At 44.9% G+C, this 18,101-nt stretch overlaps 1 protein-coding gene across 2 annotated transcripts in view; it reads right to left on the bottom strand.

The window, feature by feature from the left end:
- The window catches only part of PRKD1 (protein kinase D1), a 720,579-nt gene that overhangs the window by 297,303 nt on the left and 405,175 nt on the right, over positions 1-18,101 (bottom strand). For both annotated transcript variants that reach the window (XM_069209053.1, XM_069209052.1), the window contains exon 3: positions 2,348-2,479. In XM_069209053.1, the coding sequence (XP_069065154.1) occupies positions 2,348-2,479 (132 nt within the window). The remainder of the gene's footprint in view (positions 1-2,347; positions 2,480-18,101) is intronic.

Raw genomic sequence — 18,101 nt, forward strand, 5'->3', positions numbered from 1 at the left:
TTGTTTTCATGACTATGTAAAGTAGCAAAAATGCAAAAAATACTCAGGAACTGACTGCATTTTTTTCTGGGCATTTTCTACATCTTTTGCAACCTTTCATAAATTCTCACGAATCATCGAAACTTGCGTCAAGTGATATATTTCTGTCTGTAATTATCTTCTGGCCCAAGGATCCAATTATTCATAAGTGATTTGATGAGCCATTCACAGCTTCACTGTATCGGCTGTGTGCCTTATGGGACTGCGGCTTACCCTGTGAGACAGGCGTGGGCTGCAGGCAAAAAACTTTCATCTCCATGTCATGCAAACAGGCAGCTGCTTTGGTGATGTCATCTGTGATGATACTTGAGGTGTCATTGTGAGATGATGATGGATTAGGGGGTTTCGGTTGCAGAGCTGACGCGACATCATGAATTTCAGTGTTTTTAATGTCTGGATAGGAACTATTACAGTCTTTCAACAGACAGGGAGTGTTGAAGGATTTTATGTCAGTGATGAGTAACTGATCCCTGCAGACCAACATAACTTCCCGTAATAAACATTTTTTTTATGTCGGTCAAGGGTAGCTATGGCAGCCTTCAATGATCAGATATTAAGTCTACAGCCAGTCTGGGCTAACTGATGCGTTTACACTCTTCGTACTCCATCTCTCGCACCAGCTGGGCCTTCCACCCAAAAGCGCGTCATTTATTGGGTGTCTCGGGTGCCCTCTCATTGCAGAGCATCATCTCCTCTCTTTCATTGCCATATAACTCATTTTAACATCCCACTGTTTCCAATCCTGTGTACATGATAGTAACTTCTTCCAGTAGCCAGAACTGTTTACGTGTCCAGTCACTGGTTCTGTGTCCTCGAACCACAGCCTTCCTTGTGGCCCATGCATCACAAGTTTGTAAAAAATCACATTTCACCCTGATTCGAGCCAAAAATTGGAGTTTGTAGCACAATCAAAATGAGGCAGTGGCAGTACTAACCTTGGGAAAAACCGAACCTTGCAGTATCAGTAACTTCCCATTCTGAATGATCACATCATTTTACAGGGCAACTTGTAATAAGACTTAAGGGTAACAGTACAAGTTGCACTGTGCAGGGATCTAGGTATTACAAGGGCCAAGCTTACCAACTCTGGGTGATGGTTCCACCTCTTCACCATGCAGCCACAATAGCCATGCGTGTACCGCTGCCCCATGCACATCATTCAGCTCGGTGTAGCCAGTCTCTTGCACAGTGCCCACCTTCTGACTTTCTCCTACAAGTGCGTCCTTCCAGCGAACCACTCCACCTGGATCCTTTACACACATGCTGTCCTGGCCAGGAGGAATTTATTCCGCCACTCCAGTGACATTAGTGTGCAAATGGCCACTTTTATTGGGAGCAAGCTGGACACCTTAACTCCTTCGACTGAGCCGTACATTCTATTGGCCCTGAAGACATACTGACGAACAAGTTACTTACCTTTGGTAACGCCTTATCTAGTAGAGACTATCTAGCCGCAAACTCCTAAACCATGTAGCAAACCCTACAAACTTCCTCCGCGACTCCCCCCATCGACCTAATCCCCGACAACGAATTCCCAACGTATATCATAAATTATACATGTGTGTTTGTGCTCGCCATATTTAACCCATTCACTGGCTTTGCCGCCTGCTCGCCCGTGGACCAGGCCTTCCTCCTCGCTCTCTTGTATTGTGATGGGTGTGAGTACTGTGCATTGCCACAATAAACCACCTGAGCCTGTCTTTCATGTGAGGAAGGATGCGTATCATCCATTATTTGTCTCAGTACCATGAATCGTGCGCACTATCATGAGTACCAGGCATTGACCCATATACCCTAGCAGGCCTGCTTGTGTTGTGACAGGGGAAGTAAGTGTACTGGGTGCTACTTTCTTCAGTATCATGAATATTATGCATTGCCAAACCAAGCCCCGCACCTGCCCCCCCAGGCAACAGAGTGCTGGTGTATTGCGTATTACATTTGTTAATATCATGAGTGCCAGGCATTGTCCTCTTGTGCCCCCACAGACCTGCCTGTGTTGTGATGGAGTGGGGGCAGTGTAGTGTGAGTTACTTTCTTCAGTATCATGAGTACCAGGCGTAGTCCCTTTGTACTCCCGCACCCCTGCCTATACAGTGATGGAGGCTAGTCAGTGTACGGTGTGTTACTTTCTTCAGTATCATGAATCTTTTGTGATGGAGAGGGGGGGGGGTCAGTGTGTTCTGTGTTACTTTCTTCAGCATCACCAGTACCAGGCATTGTCTTCCACCCCCCAAGAAGACCTGCCTGCATTGGACGGATGTTATGTCAGGTGTTACTTTCTCAGTATCATGAATCCAACCAGACCTACCTTCACACTTCAGCCCCTGGCGCACCAGACCCCAGAGCATCTCTCCGCAGTGGTCACAGAAGGCTGGAGCCCGGTAGGAATGGACGAAGAGCGTGTGGGGCCGGATCTGGAAGTCCTCGACTGTGGCCGAAGCTGGGGAAAGTAAAGTAAAGAGAATATTGATTATTGTGGTCACAGCACAGGATGCAATCGGGGTCTTATCCCTTCTCAAGTACCCCCCCAGATATGCAAGGTTACCCCATCCTGGATTCATAAAGAATCCAGTTTTAACAATATAAACAAACGTATTCTGAATACAACTTAAAACGTTACACAATAGATGCATTTGATTTAACCATATTAGTATCTACTATGTTTCCAAAGGATGTCTAAAATATATTTCCATTTGCAAAGGGAATTCCACCTCAGCTCGAAACACAATCTTGTCATCATACGGCACCCTACAATGGCACCTGTGGATGTTCATTCACCAGAATACCACGGGCAGAAGAAGTGACATCACACACCCTTTGACCCCAATGACAGCACAGGGTTAATCCCTGTTCCCAGTGGCCTCTTATATACTAGGGGGCATATTTATAACAAAGTGGTGCACGGCAGCATAGTAAGTGACATTGCTGTGCTGCCCTGCGCCACAGAGAAAGGGCAGAAATGCACTGTATTTATAAAATACAGTGCATTTCTGTCCCTTCCCCCTGCACTGGTGCACAACTGGCTTCCTAGTGCCAATACAGGCACCCTTGCACCATGGTGCAAGAGTGTCTGCGTTTGCATGAATGACTGTTTTGTGCAGGTAGGGAACCCTTTCTGCACAAAAACAATCCATGAAGTCGTTTTCCTCTTTCTATGTGTGCTGCAGAATGTCCTTGCTCGAGTTAGAGCTATTAGCGTTGTAAATTCCTAACTGGACTTTTCTTGCCACATAAATTGAAAATGAAAAGTAAAACAGTTGACATAAGTGAGCCGATTCAAAGCACCATGGCCACCATGACAGCCAAGGAGAGACACAAAAGGAAAAAGAAGTTCACTTGCAGTCAAACGTATTGGCAAAAGTGCAATTATCCATGTAACAGGGTCAGTGTGCAAGGAGGTAAGAAAACCACCCCAAAGGAGTGACAAACATAAAGCATTCACCAATGATAACAAAGGAATTTTCAAAGGAAAGCCCATGGAGGAGTGAAAGTAATTGGCGTGCGGTGGGCGGTGGGCGTGGTTAAAGCCCACAGATAGATTCCAACAGGCCATAGTACTTGCACACTCGACCTAAAAACAAGGAGAAATGAAAATATTTCTCCTCATTACACCTCTCCTGGAGAGGCGTACAGTTTTGATTCATCCCCAGGTTCACATATCCTTGTAAATATAGGGATGCGTCAAAACCCGTAGGTGTTGTGTGGGAACACCACCTCAATGTCTATGGAACACCCCCTTGATGCAGAGTAAGGCAACCCAGCGACTTGCACTGCCTTGCCTTACACCATGTCTATGAGGCTATGAAAAGTCACACAAGCCGGCTTTGGGTGCCCTCATAGGTATGGGTCTGCCCTCTGTGCCACCAGAGCGACAAAAAAGAGATGCACTGGCGGCACAAGGGGATTGTAAATATGCCCCAAGTCCTTTGCAGTGAAGGGCTGTAGAGTCAAGGCAGCGCTAAATAGGCAATTGCTCAGGGCACCCACCTTCTAGGTGCCCCCTGCTACAAAGAGAGCGAGAGAAGAATGTCTCTTTCACCCTCTGTCTGCCTCTGCCTCTCTCTTCGTCTCTCTCGCTTTCTGTCCCTCCCTCTGTTTCTTTCGCCACCACCACCTCTCTGCATCCCTCTGCCTCTCACTCCCTAGCGCTATCTCACCACTCTTTACCTTGTTACCCATCTCTTGCTGTCCCTCACGTATGTCTTGCTCTCAGCACTTTGTTCACAATGTTTGACTAGCTCTAGTTCTCTGTTTACACAGTCTTCCTCCCTGTAACCTAGTCTTACCTTCTGCTGTCTTCCACGCCTCTTTCTCCAGCTCTCCCTCATGTTTCTCTACTTCCTCTCTCTACCTCTACACTGTTGTATCTCATCTCTCTACCTCACACACCACTGAATACCCACCTTTCCCTTTACCTCTCTCCCCTCTCAATTTACCTCAACTCTCTCAGATCACCATGAGGTCCCGCTGAGTCTCCATGTCTCATAGATGTACATTGTCCTTGGACTGAATGGGGGCCCGGAAGGGGTTCACTCCCCTTGTGCCACAGGGGCTGCAGGGACTCGTGTTATGTCCTTGGTTGCACTCACTCATTCAGTTGTTCACTTATTCACGAGGTCACCCAATTGCTGATCCACTCTTTGGGTCCTGCCACACTTTGAAAGGCACACACCCTCTTTTCCCTCACTGCCAAGCAGCCTGGATAGATCTGCATCCGTGTCCTTTCATGCGTCTTTCCTCTTGTACCACGTGTGGTCAAGGCCCTCCCTCCGTTAGTGGATCCTACAAGTAAAAGTATTAATCAGGGAGAGATGCCTGGTTGGACCAATCCAGAGATAGAAACAGACACACCCTTTTCTCTCTGTATCTCATTCTCTCTCCATTTCTGTACACTACCTGGAGACCCTGTGACCTTACACTCTGCCAGGCATGGGCTCCCCTCACTGCCACCTCCCTCTTATTTTTAGCTTCTATCTTCTCTAGCTCCATAACTTCTCTCCCTAGCTCCCTCAGTCACTTTTCCACCTGCCTGGCCTTTGCTCCCACTTACTTTCCTGTCCAGCTGACAAGCCACTGAAGGCTGGCCGCCCATAATGCACTACATGTACTCTACAGCTTGGCCAGTGGGTGTGGTATGAGCATTTTAGGGAATATCATTCTGTTCACAAGCCTCCCTCATCCCCTTGCCAATGACCCCTTCTTTCTTGTCCCCCAGAACTGCATGAAGCCCTTTACACAAGCAACTAACATAACCTAAGGTCATTACACAGGTGCGACCGCCCACCATGCACGGCTCCTGCTGCGGCATTGAGTGGTGTTGTGGATGTCCGAAAGTGTCGAAGTAAGTCTTGCGCTTTCTTGCACATCGCTGTACCATGCCAGCGAGTGATGATGGGTGGTGCGGCTTAGGGGGCGCTCCCGTGTGTCACACTCATCAGTGACACCGAGAACTGTTTTGCGCCTGTGGCAAGGTATTATGTATCGCAGCTGAAGGGACCATTATGCAGCGCCAGGATCATCCACTGAGAAAGAGCAAGAGGCCTGCTGAACACCTAGTGATGTGCAGAGATGCAATGTCAGACTCCCAGAGAGAGGTGTTTGTGATCCTGAAAGCTCCAGGCAGGCATTAACAGGCCCCTCTGGAGTCCCGCATTATGAAATCTCATGTGCAAACCATCCACGAGAAAAGACCAATTTTTGAAAATTGGTGCTGGTGGTGGTACAAGGAGGGGCATTCAATGTAAATCCAGGAAGACAAGATCCATGCCAAATTTTAAGTACAACCACTGAACTTGTGAATTATTTTCATTTATAATAACTTTATCCAGTTATGTTGTAGGTCAATATGCTGAAAATCTCCTAAGGACCACGCATATGCATTGGAATCTACTGTTCTAGGGCATCATTTTTAAAAACAAAAATGCCTTTTATGCAAATGTTGACCATGAAAATATGGACTGCAAAGATTTTAGAAGGTATCTAATATCGCCCTCAATCAGTAAGTACCAAGAACTCGCTTCCTGCTTGTTCTGGCAGAAGTTTCATTTAGTATTCTAGCTCCAGTGCCAGCATGCCTAGGGGAAAGGCAGGCGTAGCAATTATTTTCATGTACATCTTTTCATAAAGAATGTAACAGAGTACACTGTTATTTGGGGTGGGTGGTCGCCCATCTCAAGGCATTAATAACACTAACGTGTCAGGATAAACCCCAAAGTCACAAAATTTACCTGAACTCAACCCTTTGGTAGCTATGGCACAAACCAGACAGGCTTAACTTTGGCCAATGTGTACAATATTTATGTCAAAACAGTAATAAAGTCAACACACCAAAGAATAAAAATTCCAAACTGAATCAGAAAAACAGAGTAGATTTTAATAAATACAATGTCACCAAAACATCAAAGATTCAATAAGGGGATTCAGCAACATTGAGTGGAATATTTAAGGGCCCTTAGAGGCGCTCTAGCACCTCCATAGCATCATTGTTTTTACGCTAAGGTGTGCTAAAGTGGCTCTTTCCCCACACCATATTTACAAAGTGGCACAATGCATACATTGCGCCACTTTGTAAGCCCTTTTGCCGCATTATGTCTGCGCCACGCATTATGTTTGTAAGTAGGGGCGTTCCGCCGTTAGGAGGCCCGCAAAAATGGTGCAGTGAAATTTAACAGATTTCTCTGCACCATTTTGGTGTCATTTTTAATGCCTACTCAGAGCAGGAGATAGATGGCGCTCCAATAGAAACCTATGGGCCTCCTTGCACTTTGCTAAGCTACTGTCAATATTTTTTATGCTAGTGTAGCAAAGCGCCACAATAGTGTCAAAAATGTTGACGCTATTGTGCTAACGACCGCCACGGTGCACTGTATTAATAAATACGGCACAACCATGGTGTTGTTAGGTGTCGTAGGGGGGTGCAGAAAAAGTGTCACATCAGCTCTGGTGCACCACGTTTTCTTAAATATGGACCTAAGTTTTAAATCTTTAAGTAAAAATAGCACCAAAAGGCTCTAAGCGACAATAGTCTACCAATGACAACACTTCCAAAACACCAAAAACCATCAACAAAAAAGATCGTGCAAACAACAGACAAAATTGGACATCCAGAAACTCAACAAGCACCATGAAAGAACCCCAATAAACATACAGCCGAAAGATATCCACGCTTCTACGTCTGGATCTCCACTGCAATGGACAAACACATTCCAACAAAAACCACATCAAGGGTTGATCACAAAAAAAAACACCACATGGGTTAGTGACAAAATCAAAAGAATGAAAGCACAAATCAACATACTGCAACAAAAATGGACAAAATTAGGAAATGAAACAGACAAAATCACGCTACGCCATTATAACAGAGCTTACAAAAGAGCCATCAGAATCACAAAAAGACACCACAACTCAAGGTGCACAACTGGAGCAGACTGCCCTTCTAAAGAACTCCATAAAATCCTAGCGGAATTCCGCAATCCACAGTGCCAAAATACAGAAACACCACAAACACACGACCTCCGTGACAAAATTGCCAATGAATTGATCTCTAAAATGAAAAATATTGAAAATTACTTTACGGAGAATGTGGACAGTACCACATCCACACATGTCTTAACCACTATAGAAAGAGACAAAAATCATCCATTGTTACATAGTTTTAATACATTTCCACAATAAGATTCCTGCAGTATTATCACTGCAGCCAGAAATTCTGTATCTCCTTCAGACCGAACACCACCACAAATCTTTAAATATCCTTCACTCGACCTTTTCAGGGGAGGTATCCTGATGCCTACTCAATAAGTCCCTGGAATTAGGTTCATACCCATTTGAGCTGAAAATCTTCTACATTCGACCACTCCTCAAAAAGAAAAACCTTAACCCATCCAACCCAGGAAATTACTGGCCCTTATCAAATGGAACATTCCTCAAAAAAAGGTTTGAGAGAGCAATGCTTACTCAAGTCTCTACTGAACTTTCTGGAGTAATGTCAAAGCAACAGTTTAGCTTAAGAGCATGCAGAGGCACAGAGTCAATGATCAAATCCTTCTGAGATGATTGAAAATACACAGCGGATAAGATTGGATTAGCTGCCTTGTAGCTTCTGGATATATCAGCTGCATTTGACACTGTCCACCACGCATGCTACTACTAAGAATCCACACTCTCGGAATATGTGAAAATGTGCTAAAATGAATTGCTTCCTATGGCCCAGACATCCAAGGTGAAGTCTACCTACCACCTTTCAAATCACCTCCTCACACACAACACTGTGGTGTTCCCTTGGGGGTCCATCATAACGTCTCTATTATTCATCATCTACTTAACCCACTTAAAAAATCTGATTGAATCAATCTCACGCATTACAAACAAGCAGATGACACCCAGATCATTTAAAGTTGGATAGGCCCAAAGACCTCTACAATTCACAACTCCTTGACTGCCTTTGTGCCATAAACACGTGGGTTATGAATAACCATCTAAAGCTCAATATCGCAAAGACGAGATTATGATCTGCGTAAAAGTAAAAGCCTCCTGCCATATGAGCTAAGGAACCTGTAGCCTCTCTAACAACATCAGAAGTTAGAAACCTAGGTAAAAACATGGTAAAAGACCTATCCTTTATACCACATGTTAACAAAATAACAGAGTGACTTCTACACAATACAAACAGTATGTTGCATCTTTTCATACATTGCATACCAACACAAACTGCAAGCCATCTTGGCGATCATGATCTTCAAGCTTGACTATACCAACAGCCTATACCTTGGTACATCTGCATTCATCATTCACAAAATATAACCCATCCATAATGCAGCGCAAGGCTTCTTCTCTGCCTTCAACCAAGAGAACGCATAACTCCAGTCCTAGAATCGCTCCATGTGCTATCCATGGCAAGAGGTGCTATGTTCAAATCACTGTGCAGTTTCCACAGAACCTGCAAGGAAAAGGACCACTATACCATAAGCTAAATTCAAGCAAAACAAACAAAACAGAACACTGCACTTCAGGCTTGCACCACTTATCATCATACCACCATACCATAAGAAATATGTGGGAGGCACTGCTTTCTTAATACACACCAACAATCCCTGGAACTCACTTCCAGCCAGCATTAGAAACATCCAGGAGCACATACACTTCAGAAGATAGTCAAAACAAGGCTGTTTTCTGAATGAATGAACCACCTCAACCAGCAAACTGCTTTTGATATGCAGGTAAGCTAAGAAGGGCTGATCAATGTTTTGCTGTGGCGTTAAATAGTTATGTACTTGCATATATAACAGTTATGGCCTGTAATAATAAAAGTTCAGCAGCAAACTGTAATGTATACCTCTTAAATTCACATAAAACATATCTGCTATGAGGGACGTCCATCACCATTACTGCACAGCCAAAAAAGACAACCATCACCAAATGACAGGCATGAAATAACTGAAGAGATCTGTCACACCTTGCTGGACAATTTGACAACTTTAATATAGCCTTCCACTGCAAGTTCCAAATATGTATACAATCTGACTTCTTCTTTAGGGCTCACATAGACACTCAGATATGGGATGCTAATAACAGTGCCTATCCCAACAGATCTTTCCACTTCTCTCTCCCTCCAACCATGCCAGCTCAGGACACAACTATACACAAAATCTCAAACTGGACAACCCGGTGCAGAAACTAGCTAAGCAGACTATATCATACTAAATACCATAAATGGACCTGTAGAGCTGTTCAAAGCTGCCAGCATCGTTAAAAACCATGAAACTGCACGCCTGCCTCTTACACTTCATCATCCAACAAACTGGTAAGCGCTGTGTCCTATAACACGATAACTGCGCCTCGTGGTCGCCACGACATGGAACATACTCCTCACATAGAATCAAAAGAATGACAACATCCTTCCAACCACACACACTGTGCTCCCTGCATAGGTAAGCGCTTCATTACACCACAAAGGGGTAGCAGGAGCGAGATAAATGCTGCAGTACAATACAGTACAATAGAATACTATGCAGAACAATATAGTACAATTTAATACAATACAATACAATACAATACAGTACAGGCCAATACAACACAGTACAATATAATACAGTACAATACAATACTATACAATAAAGTACAATACAATACAGTATAATACAGTACAACACAACACAATGCAGTACAATGTAATACAATACAGTACAAAACAATACAGTATAATACAATAGTATAATACAGTACAATACACTACAGTATAATACAATAAGTATAATTCAGTACAATACAATATAATACAGTACAATACAATAAAGCACAGTACAGTACAATACTATACAATAAAGTACAATACAATACAGTACAACACAATACAGTACAGTACAATATAATACAATACAGTATAATACGATACGGTATAATCCAATACAGTACAGTACAATACAATACAGTATAATACAATAAGTATAATACAGTACAATACAATACAGTATAATACAGTACAATACAATACAGTACAATACGATATAATACAGTACAATATGTACAATACAGTATAATACAATACAGTATAATACAGTACAATACAATACAGTACAGTACAATACAGTATAACAGTACAATACAGTACAATACAGTATAATACAATACAGTACAATACAATACAATACAGTACAATACAAAACAGTACAATATAGTACAATACAAAGCAATATAGTAGAGTACAATACAATACAGTACAATGCAATACAATACAAAACAGTACAATACAGTACAATACAGTAAAATACAATATAGTACAATATTATATAATGCAATACAATACAGTACAATACAGTACAGTATAATACAATACAGTACAATATAGTATGGTAAAATACAATACAGTACAATGTAATATAATACAGTACAATACAATACATTACAATACAATTGAGCACAATGCTGTATAATACAATAAAATACAATGACAGTACAATACAGTACAATGCAATACAGTACAGTACAATACAATACAGTACAACACAATACAATTCAATACAATACAGTACACTACAATATGACAGTACAATGCAATACAATACAATGCAGTACAATATAATACAGTACAATACAATGCAATACAGTACAATACAGTGCAATACAAACAGTACAATACAATATAGTACAATACAATACAGTACAATACAGTAAAATACAATGCAATACAATACATTATAATACAGTACAGTATAATACAACACAATACAGTACAATATAATACAATGCAATACAGTACACTACAGCACAATGCAATACAAACAATACAATAGAATACAGTACAATATAGTACAATACCATACAATACAGTACAATACATTGTAATACAATATAATACAGTACAATACAGTACAGTATAATACAGTACAATACAATATAGTACAATACTATACAATACAATACAATACAATACAGTGGTAAGCCTGAAGCCATGTTTTAAAGACTAATCCTATGGAGTACACAGTAAGTGCCAGAGTTCACAGGTGACATTTAACTTTGAGGCCCTGGATGTCCTTCCTACACCTTATGGGTAAGCAAAATTTGTTAACCAGGGTAAGCAAACTTAACCATGTTTAAAAGGGAAGCACAGGTACCTTATACCTGTTTAGTAGGGGTAAAGTGCACAGAGTTTAAAAAAACAGAAAAATAGGGCACACAAATAGGCAAATATTCTGGGGTGACCCTGGCAAAAAGCAAGATTTGCTACAAGGAGATATTGAGTGCATGTCAGGATTTCTAAAGTAGAAATCATGACCGGATACTGCAATGAGAACAGCACCATAGAGCTGTCTCCGCTGTATATGTAGACTTCAGACCAAGAAAGTCACATCATGGGCATGTCATCTTGTGATATGGGCTCCAGTTCTTGATTGTCAGTGATGTCACCACTGCTGCCATGAGGCAAGCACTGGGCCGGTAACATAGCACTGATTACTAATGTGACAGCTTGCCGTTTGGGCGCTCCCACTAAGAAATCCATTTTCTAGGCCTTTTGTTGCAATCTGGTGCCCTATTGTGGCCATTTTAGATGGTGCTTCAAGGCAGCTGCTTAGTGGAGTACATGGCCACTCTTAGACCTGGTATCTTTTGGTGTGTTTCCCTGTCTTTTTGCCTTCTGACCTCCTGTTTTTATGGTATACTGGATTCTGTTTTTGCTGGTTTATTGTCTCTGTTCACTTTACCACTGCTGATCAGTGCTAAAGTGCAAGTGCTCCCTATGTAAATTATATTGGTGATTGGTTTATCCATGATTGGCATATCTGATTTACTAGTAAGTCCCTAGAAAGGTGCATTAGAGGTGCCCAGGGCCTGTAAATCAAAGGCTACTAGTGAGCCTGCAGCACTGGTTGTCCCACCCACATTAGTAGCCCTGTAAACATGGCTCAGACCTGCCACTGCAGTGTCTGTGTGTGCAGTTTTAAACTGCCAATTCGACTTGGCAAGTGTCCAAACCTTCCCTGTTAGTACATGTAAGGCAGCCCTAACGTAGGCCGTAGTTAGCCCCATGGGCATGCTGCAGTGTACGTTAAAGATGGGACATGTACTGATGTGTTTTACATGTCCTGACAGTGTAATACTCTCAAATTTGGTTTTCACTGTTGCAAGGCCTATCTCTCTCATAGGTTAACATGGGGCTGCCTTTAAATAACTTTTATGTGCAGTTTCCCTTTGGGAGCAGAGAGAGATGTGGAGTTTAGGGTCTCTGAACTCACAATTTAAAAACCCATCCTTTTGTAAAATTGGTTTTTAAATTGTCTGTTTGAAAATGGCACTTATAGAAAGTAGGCATTTTCTTGCTTAAACCATCCTGTGAATGCCTGTTTGTGGATTTCCTGTCGGGTCAGATTGACAGTTGGGCTGTTTACACCTCTCCTCTAGACAGTGACACAAAGGGGGCTGGGGTGTAGCCTGCATATCCTGATGAGCCATTTGTGCTGGGAGGGAGGGGAGGAGTGGTCAGTCACAAATGAATGGGCTGTGCCTGCCCTCCCACAATGCAGTCTACACCCCCCTGGTGTGTGTCTGGGGCCAGGTCTGGGCAAGGCAGGAGCATGTGAACAACAGATACTTTCCTTTGATGTTTGCCTACTTCAAAGGCAGAAAGGGGTATAAGTAGTAGACCCAAAACCCCAGACGTTGAGAACACATCTTGATCAAGAGGAACCCCTGCCAAGGAGAAGATCTGAAGAGCTTGAGGAGGAGTACTGCTCCTTCGCTGTGTGTGCTTTGCTGAGTTGGCCTGCAGTTTCTGCTTCTGCCTTAAAGAGGGCAAAGACTGGACTTTGCTGGGTATCCTGCTTGTGAAATTTCTCCAAGGGCTTGGAGTAGAGGTTGCCTCCTGTTGGAAGTCTCAGGGATATGAAAGACGTCAGCTTCATCTGCCTACAGTACTAGGAACTGTGTGTTTTGTGCTGCAACAGAAAAAAAAAACATTGCGATGCCGTCAACAAGGCCACTGACTGCACTGTGACCTGACAACGCCACACGGAGCCGTGCCCCACATCGCACCGCAACCCTGGTCTCACCAACGCCGCCACCTGACGCTGTCACCAAGCCGCTGCTTGAACCGTGTAGGAAAGTACCATCTTGCCTGGCATGTTACCCCCATTTTTCACTGTATATATGTTGTTTTAGTTGTATGTGTCACTGGGACCCTGCCAGCCAGGGCCCCAGTGCTCATAGGTGTGCCTGACTGTGTTACCTGTGTAGTGACTAACTGTCTCACTGAGGCTCTGCTATCCAGAACCTCAGTGGTTATGCTCTCTCATTTCTTTCAAATTGTCACTAACAGGCTAGTGACCAATTTTTCCAATTTACATTGGCTTACTGGAACACCCTTATAATTTCCTAGTATATGGTACTGAGGTACCCAGGGTATTGGGGTTCCAGGAGATCCCTATGGGCTGCAGCATTTATTTTGCCACCCATAGGGAGCTCTGACAATTCTTACACAGGCCTGCCACTGCAGCCTGAGTGAAATAACGTCCACGTTATTTCACAGCCATTTACCACTGCACTTAAGTAACTTATAAGTCACCTATATGTCTAACCTTTACCTGGTAAAGGTTAGGTGCAAAGTTACTTAGTGTGAGGGCACCCTGGCACTAGCCAAGGTGCCCCCACATTGTTCAGGGCAAATTCCCCGGACTTTGTGAGTGCGGGGACACCATTACACGCGTGCACTACACATAGGTCACTACCTATGTGTGTAGCTTCACAATGGTAACTCCAAATATGGCCATGTAACATGTCTAAGATCATGGAATTGCCCCCTCTATGCCATCCTGGCATAGTTGGCACAATCCCATGATCCCAGTGGTCTGTAGCACAGACCCTGGTACTGCCAAACTGCCTTTTCAGGGGTTACACTGCAGCTGCTGCTGCTGCCAACCCCTCAGACAGGTTTCTGCCCTCCTGGGGTCCAGCCAGGCTTGTCCCAGGATGGCAGAACAAAGGACTTCCTCTGAGACAGGGTGTTACACCCTCTCCCTTTGGAAAATGGTGTGAAGGCAGGGGAGGAGTAGCCTCCCCCAGCCTCTGGAAATGCTTTCATGGGCACATTTAGTGCCCATTTCTGCATAAGCCAGTCTACACCGGTTCAGGGACCCCTTAGCCCTGCTCTGGCGTGAAACTGGACAAAGGAAAGGGGAGTGACCACTCCCCTGACCTGCACCTCCCCTGGGAGGTGTCCAGAGCTCCTCCAGTGTGCTCCAGACCTCTGCCATCTTGGAAACAGAGGTGCTGCTGGCACACTGGACTGCTCTGAGTGGCCAGTGCCACCAGGTGACGTCAGAGACTCCTTCTGATAGGCTCCTTCAGGTGTTGCTAGCCTATCCTCTCTCCTAAGTAGCCAAACCCTCTTTTCTGGCTATTTAGGGTCTCTGCTTTGGGGATTCCTTAGATAACGAATGCAAGAGCTCATCAGAGTTCCTCTGCATCTCTCTCTTCACCTTCTGCCAAGGAATCGACTGCTGACCATGCTGGAAGCCTGCAAAACTGCAACAAAGTAGCAAAGACGACTACTGCAACTCTGTAACGCTGATCCTGCCGCCTTCTCGACTGTTTTCCTGGTGGTGCATGCTGGGGGGGTAGTCTGCCTCCTCTCTGCACTAGAAGCTCCGAAGAAATCTCCCGTGGGTCGACGGAATCTTCCCCCTGCAACCGCAGGCACCAAAGAACTGCATTACCGGTCCCCTGGGTCTCCTCTCAGCACGACGAGCGAGGTCCCTTGAATCCAGCAACTGTGTCCAAGTGACTCCCACAGTCCAGTGACTCTTCAGTCCAAGTTTGGTGGAGGTAAGTCCTTGCCTCCCCACGCCAGACTGCATTGCTGGGAACCGCGACTTTTGCAGCTACTCCGGCCTCCGTGCACTTCCGGAGGAAATCCTTTGTGCACAGCCAAGCCTGGGTCCACGGCACTCTAACCTGCATTGCACGACTTTCTAAGTTGGTCTCTGGCGACATGGGACTCCTTTGTGCAACTTCGGGTGAGCACCGTTTCACGCAACCTCGTAGTGCCTGTTTCTGGCACTTCTGCGGGTGCTACCTACTGCTGAGAGGGCTTCTTGTCTTGCTCGACGCCCCCTCTGTCCCCAGACGCAATTGGCGACATCCTGGTCCCGCCTGGGCCACAGCAGCATCCAAAAACCCTTACCGCACGATTTGCAGCTAGCAAGGCTTGTTGGCGGTCTTTCGGCGGGAAAACACTTCTGCACGACTCTCCACGGCGTGGGGGATCCATCCTCCAAAGGGGAAGTCTCTAGCCCTTGTCGTTCCTGCAGAATCCTAAGTTTCTACTGTCCAGTAGCAGCTTCTTTGCACCCACAGCTGGCATTTCCTGGGCATCTGCCCATCTTCGACTTGCTTGTGACTTTTGGACTTGGTCCCCTTGTTCCACAGGTACCCTCGACTGGAAATCCATTGTTGTTGCATTGCTGGTTTGTGTCTTTCCTGCAGAATTCCCCTATCACGACTTCTATGTCCTTTGGGGAACTTTAGTGCACTTTGCACTCACTTTTCAGGGTCTTGGGGTGGGCTATTTTTCTAACCCTAACTATTTTCTAATAGTCCCAGCGACCCTCTACAAGGTCACATAGGTTTGGGATCCATTCGTGGTTCGCATTCCACTTTTGGAGTATATGGTTTGTGTTGCCCCTATCCCTATGTGTCCCCATTGCATCCTATTGTAACTATACATTGTTTGCACTGTTTTCTAAGACTATACTGCATATTTTTGGTATTGTGTACATATATCTTGCGTATATTTGCTATCCTCATACTGAGGGTACTCACTGAGATACTTTTGGCATATTGTCATAAAAATAAAGTACCTTTATTTTTAGTATAACTGTGTATTGTGTTTTCTTATGATATTGTGCAAGTGACACTTGTGGTACTGTAGGAGCTTCACACGTCTCCTAGTTCAGGCTAAACTGCTCTGCTAAGCTACCATTATCTATCAGCCTAAGCTGCTAGACACCCTATACACTAATAAGGGATAACTGGGCCTGGTGCAAGGTGCAAGTACCCCTTGGTACTCACTACAAGCCAGTCCAGCCTCCTACAAACCGTGACCTGTGGGCCCCGCACTTTACATCGCCTTGCTCACACCACAGCCTTGGTATCCCTGACGCCACCGCTTCACGCTGACTCCGATGCTGCTGCCTGCACTGTGGCCTGAGGACGCTGCTCGTGAGGTACACAAATCACCGTCCCATTCCGCACTGCAGCCACGGTCCACCGACGCCAGCGCCATCGACTCCAGTGTTGTCAACAGATGCCCCTGTCTGCACTGCGAACCATGGGTGCCACACGGAGCCCGTCCTGTGCCGGACCGTCGCCTTGGGCCTACTGACGACAGTGCTTCAGCAGCGACGATGCCACTGCCTGCACCGTGACCTGGAGACACTGTACGTTGCATTACCCCACTTCAAGCCACAGCCCTGGTCTCACCAACGCCGTAGGACGCTGTCACGGAGCCACTGCTGCACCATAATCTGTGGGCACCGCACGTCGCATGGTCCTGCTTCGCACCGCAGCACCAACGCCATCCACACCAGAACTCCTGACTTTGTTATCAGCCTGGAGTTTGACCTGCAACGCGTGTGACTTCAAGGGAACCGACGAGCCCCACACTGACCTCTGGAACCCACACCAGCAACACTGCACTCTGGATCTTATTGCGAGGTTCACGACGCCCTGCATTTCCAAGGTATTGTTTGCGGGTCTTTCCGACAACGTACTGGCCCGCGACGCTGCAGCTGGCCTGAACTGTTTGATTTGTTGTTCACAACGCTGGATAGCCCCAGACGGAGCTATCGACTTCAAGGAACTGTACTTTTAAGTTTATTCTTGCAAATGTCATATCTTTTTTTACTGTATGTTGGATTCTTCTCGTTTTGGCCTTCTTTTACACAGATACAATTTGGATATTTTTCTGAAACTGGTGTAGTGTCCTTTTGTTGTGTTTTCACTGTAATACTGAGTGTTATGTGCAAATGCTTTACACATTGCTTCTGAGATAAGCCTGATTGCTTGTGCCAAGCTACCAAGGGGGTGAGCAGGGCTTAGCTGAGCTAGGTATCTCCCTTATCCTGACTAGAGTGAGGGTCCCTACTTGGACAGGGTGCAAACTGACTGCCAACTAGAGACCCCATTTCTAACAGACACCATCAAATAACCACAACAAATCTGTCGGGTGGCTGTGCCAGTTACAGAAATGACCCACCACATCTGGCAGAAGTCTTTTTTCCTCAGTCCACCCCCCTTCTAGTATAAGACCCTCCATGATGGGTGTTGTTACTTCCCTCCCTAAATGAGGGCACCCTATTGTGGAGTTTGTATTTCACCCAAGGTAGATATTTTGTTATTTTGGTCAAAGTTGACTAGACCTCCCCATGCAATAGTCCGCAAGCAGCAATGGGACGAGGGCTGGGGGCTGTGGTCATGCAGGCCATGCCAGGCAAGTATCAGTACCAGAACCCTTTATTTCCATTAGAAAAAGGGCCCTTAAAGGACCAAAAGTGCCAACATGGCCACCATGT

This window comes from Pleurodeles waltl, chromosome 9, assembly GCF_031143425.1.
Source record: "Pleurodeles waltl isolate 20211129_DDA chromosome 9, aPleWal1.hap1.20221129, whole genome shotgun sequence".
In the NCBI taxonomy this organism is placed as follows: Eukaryota; Metazoa; Chordata; class Amphibia; order Caudata; family Salamandridae; genus Pleurodeles; species Pleurodeles waltl.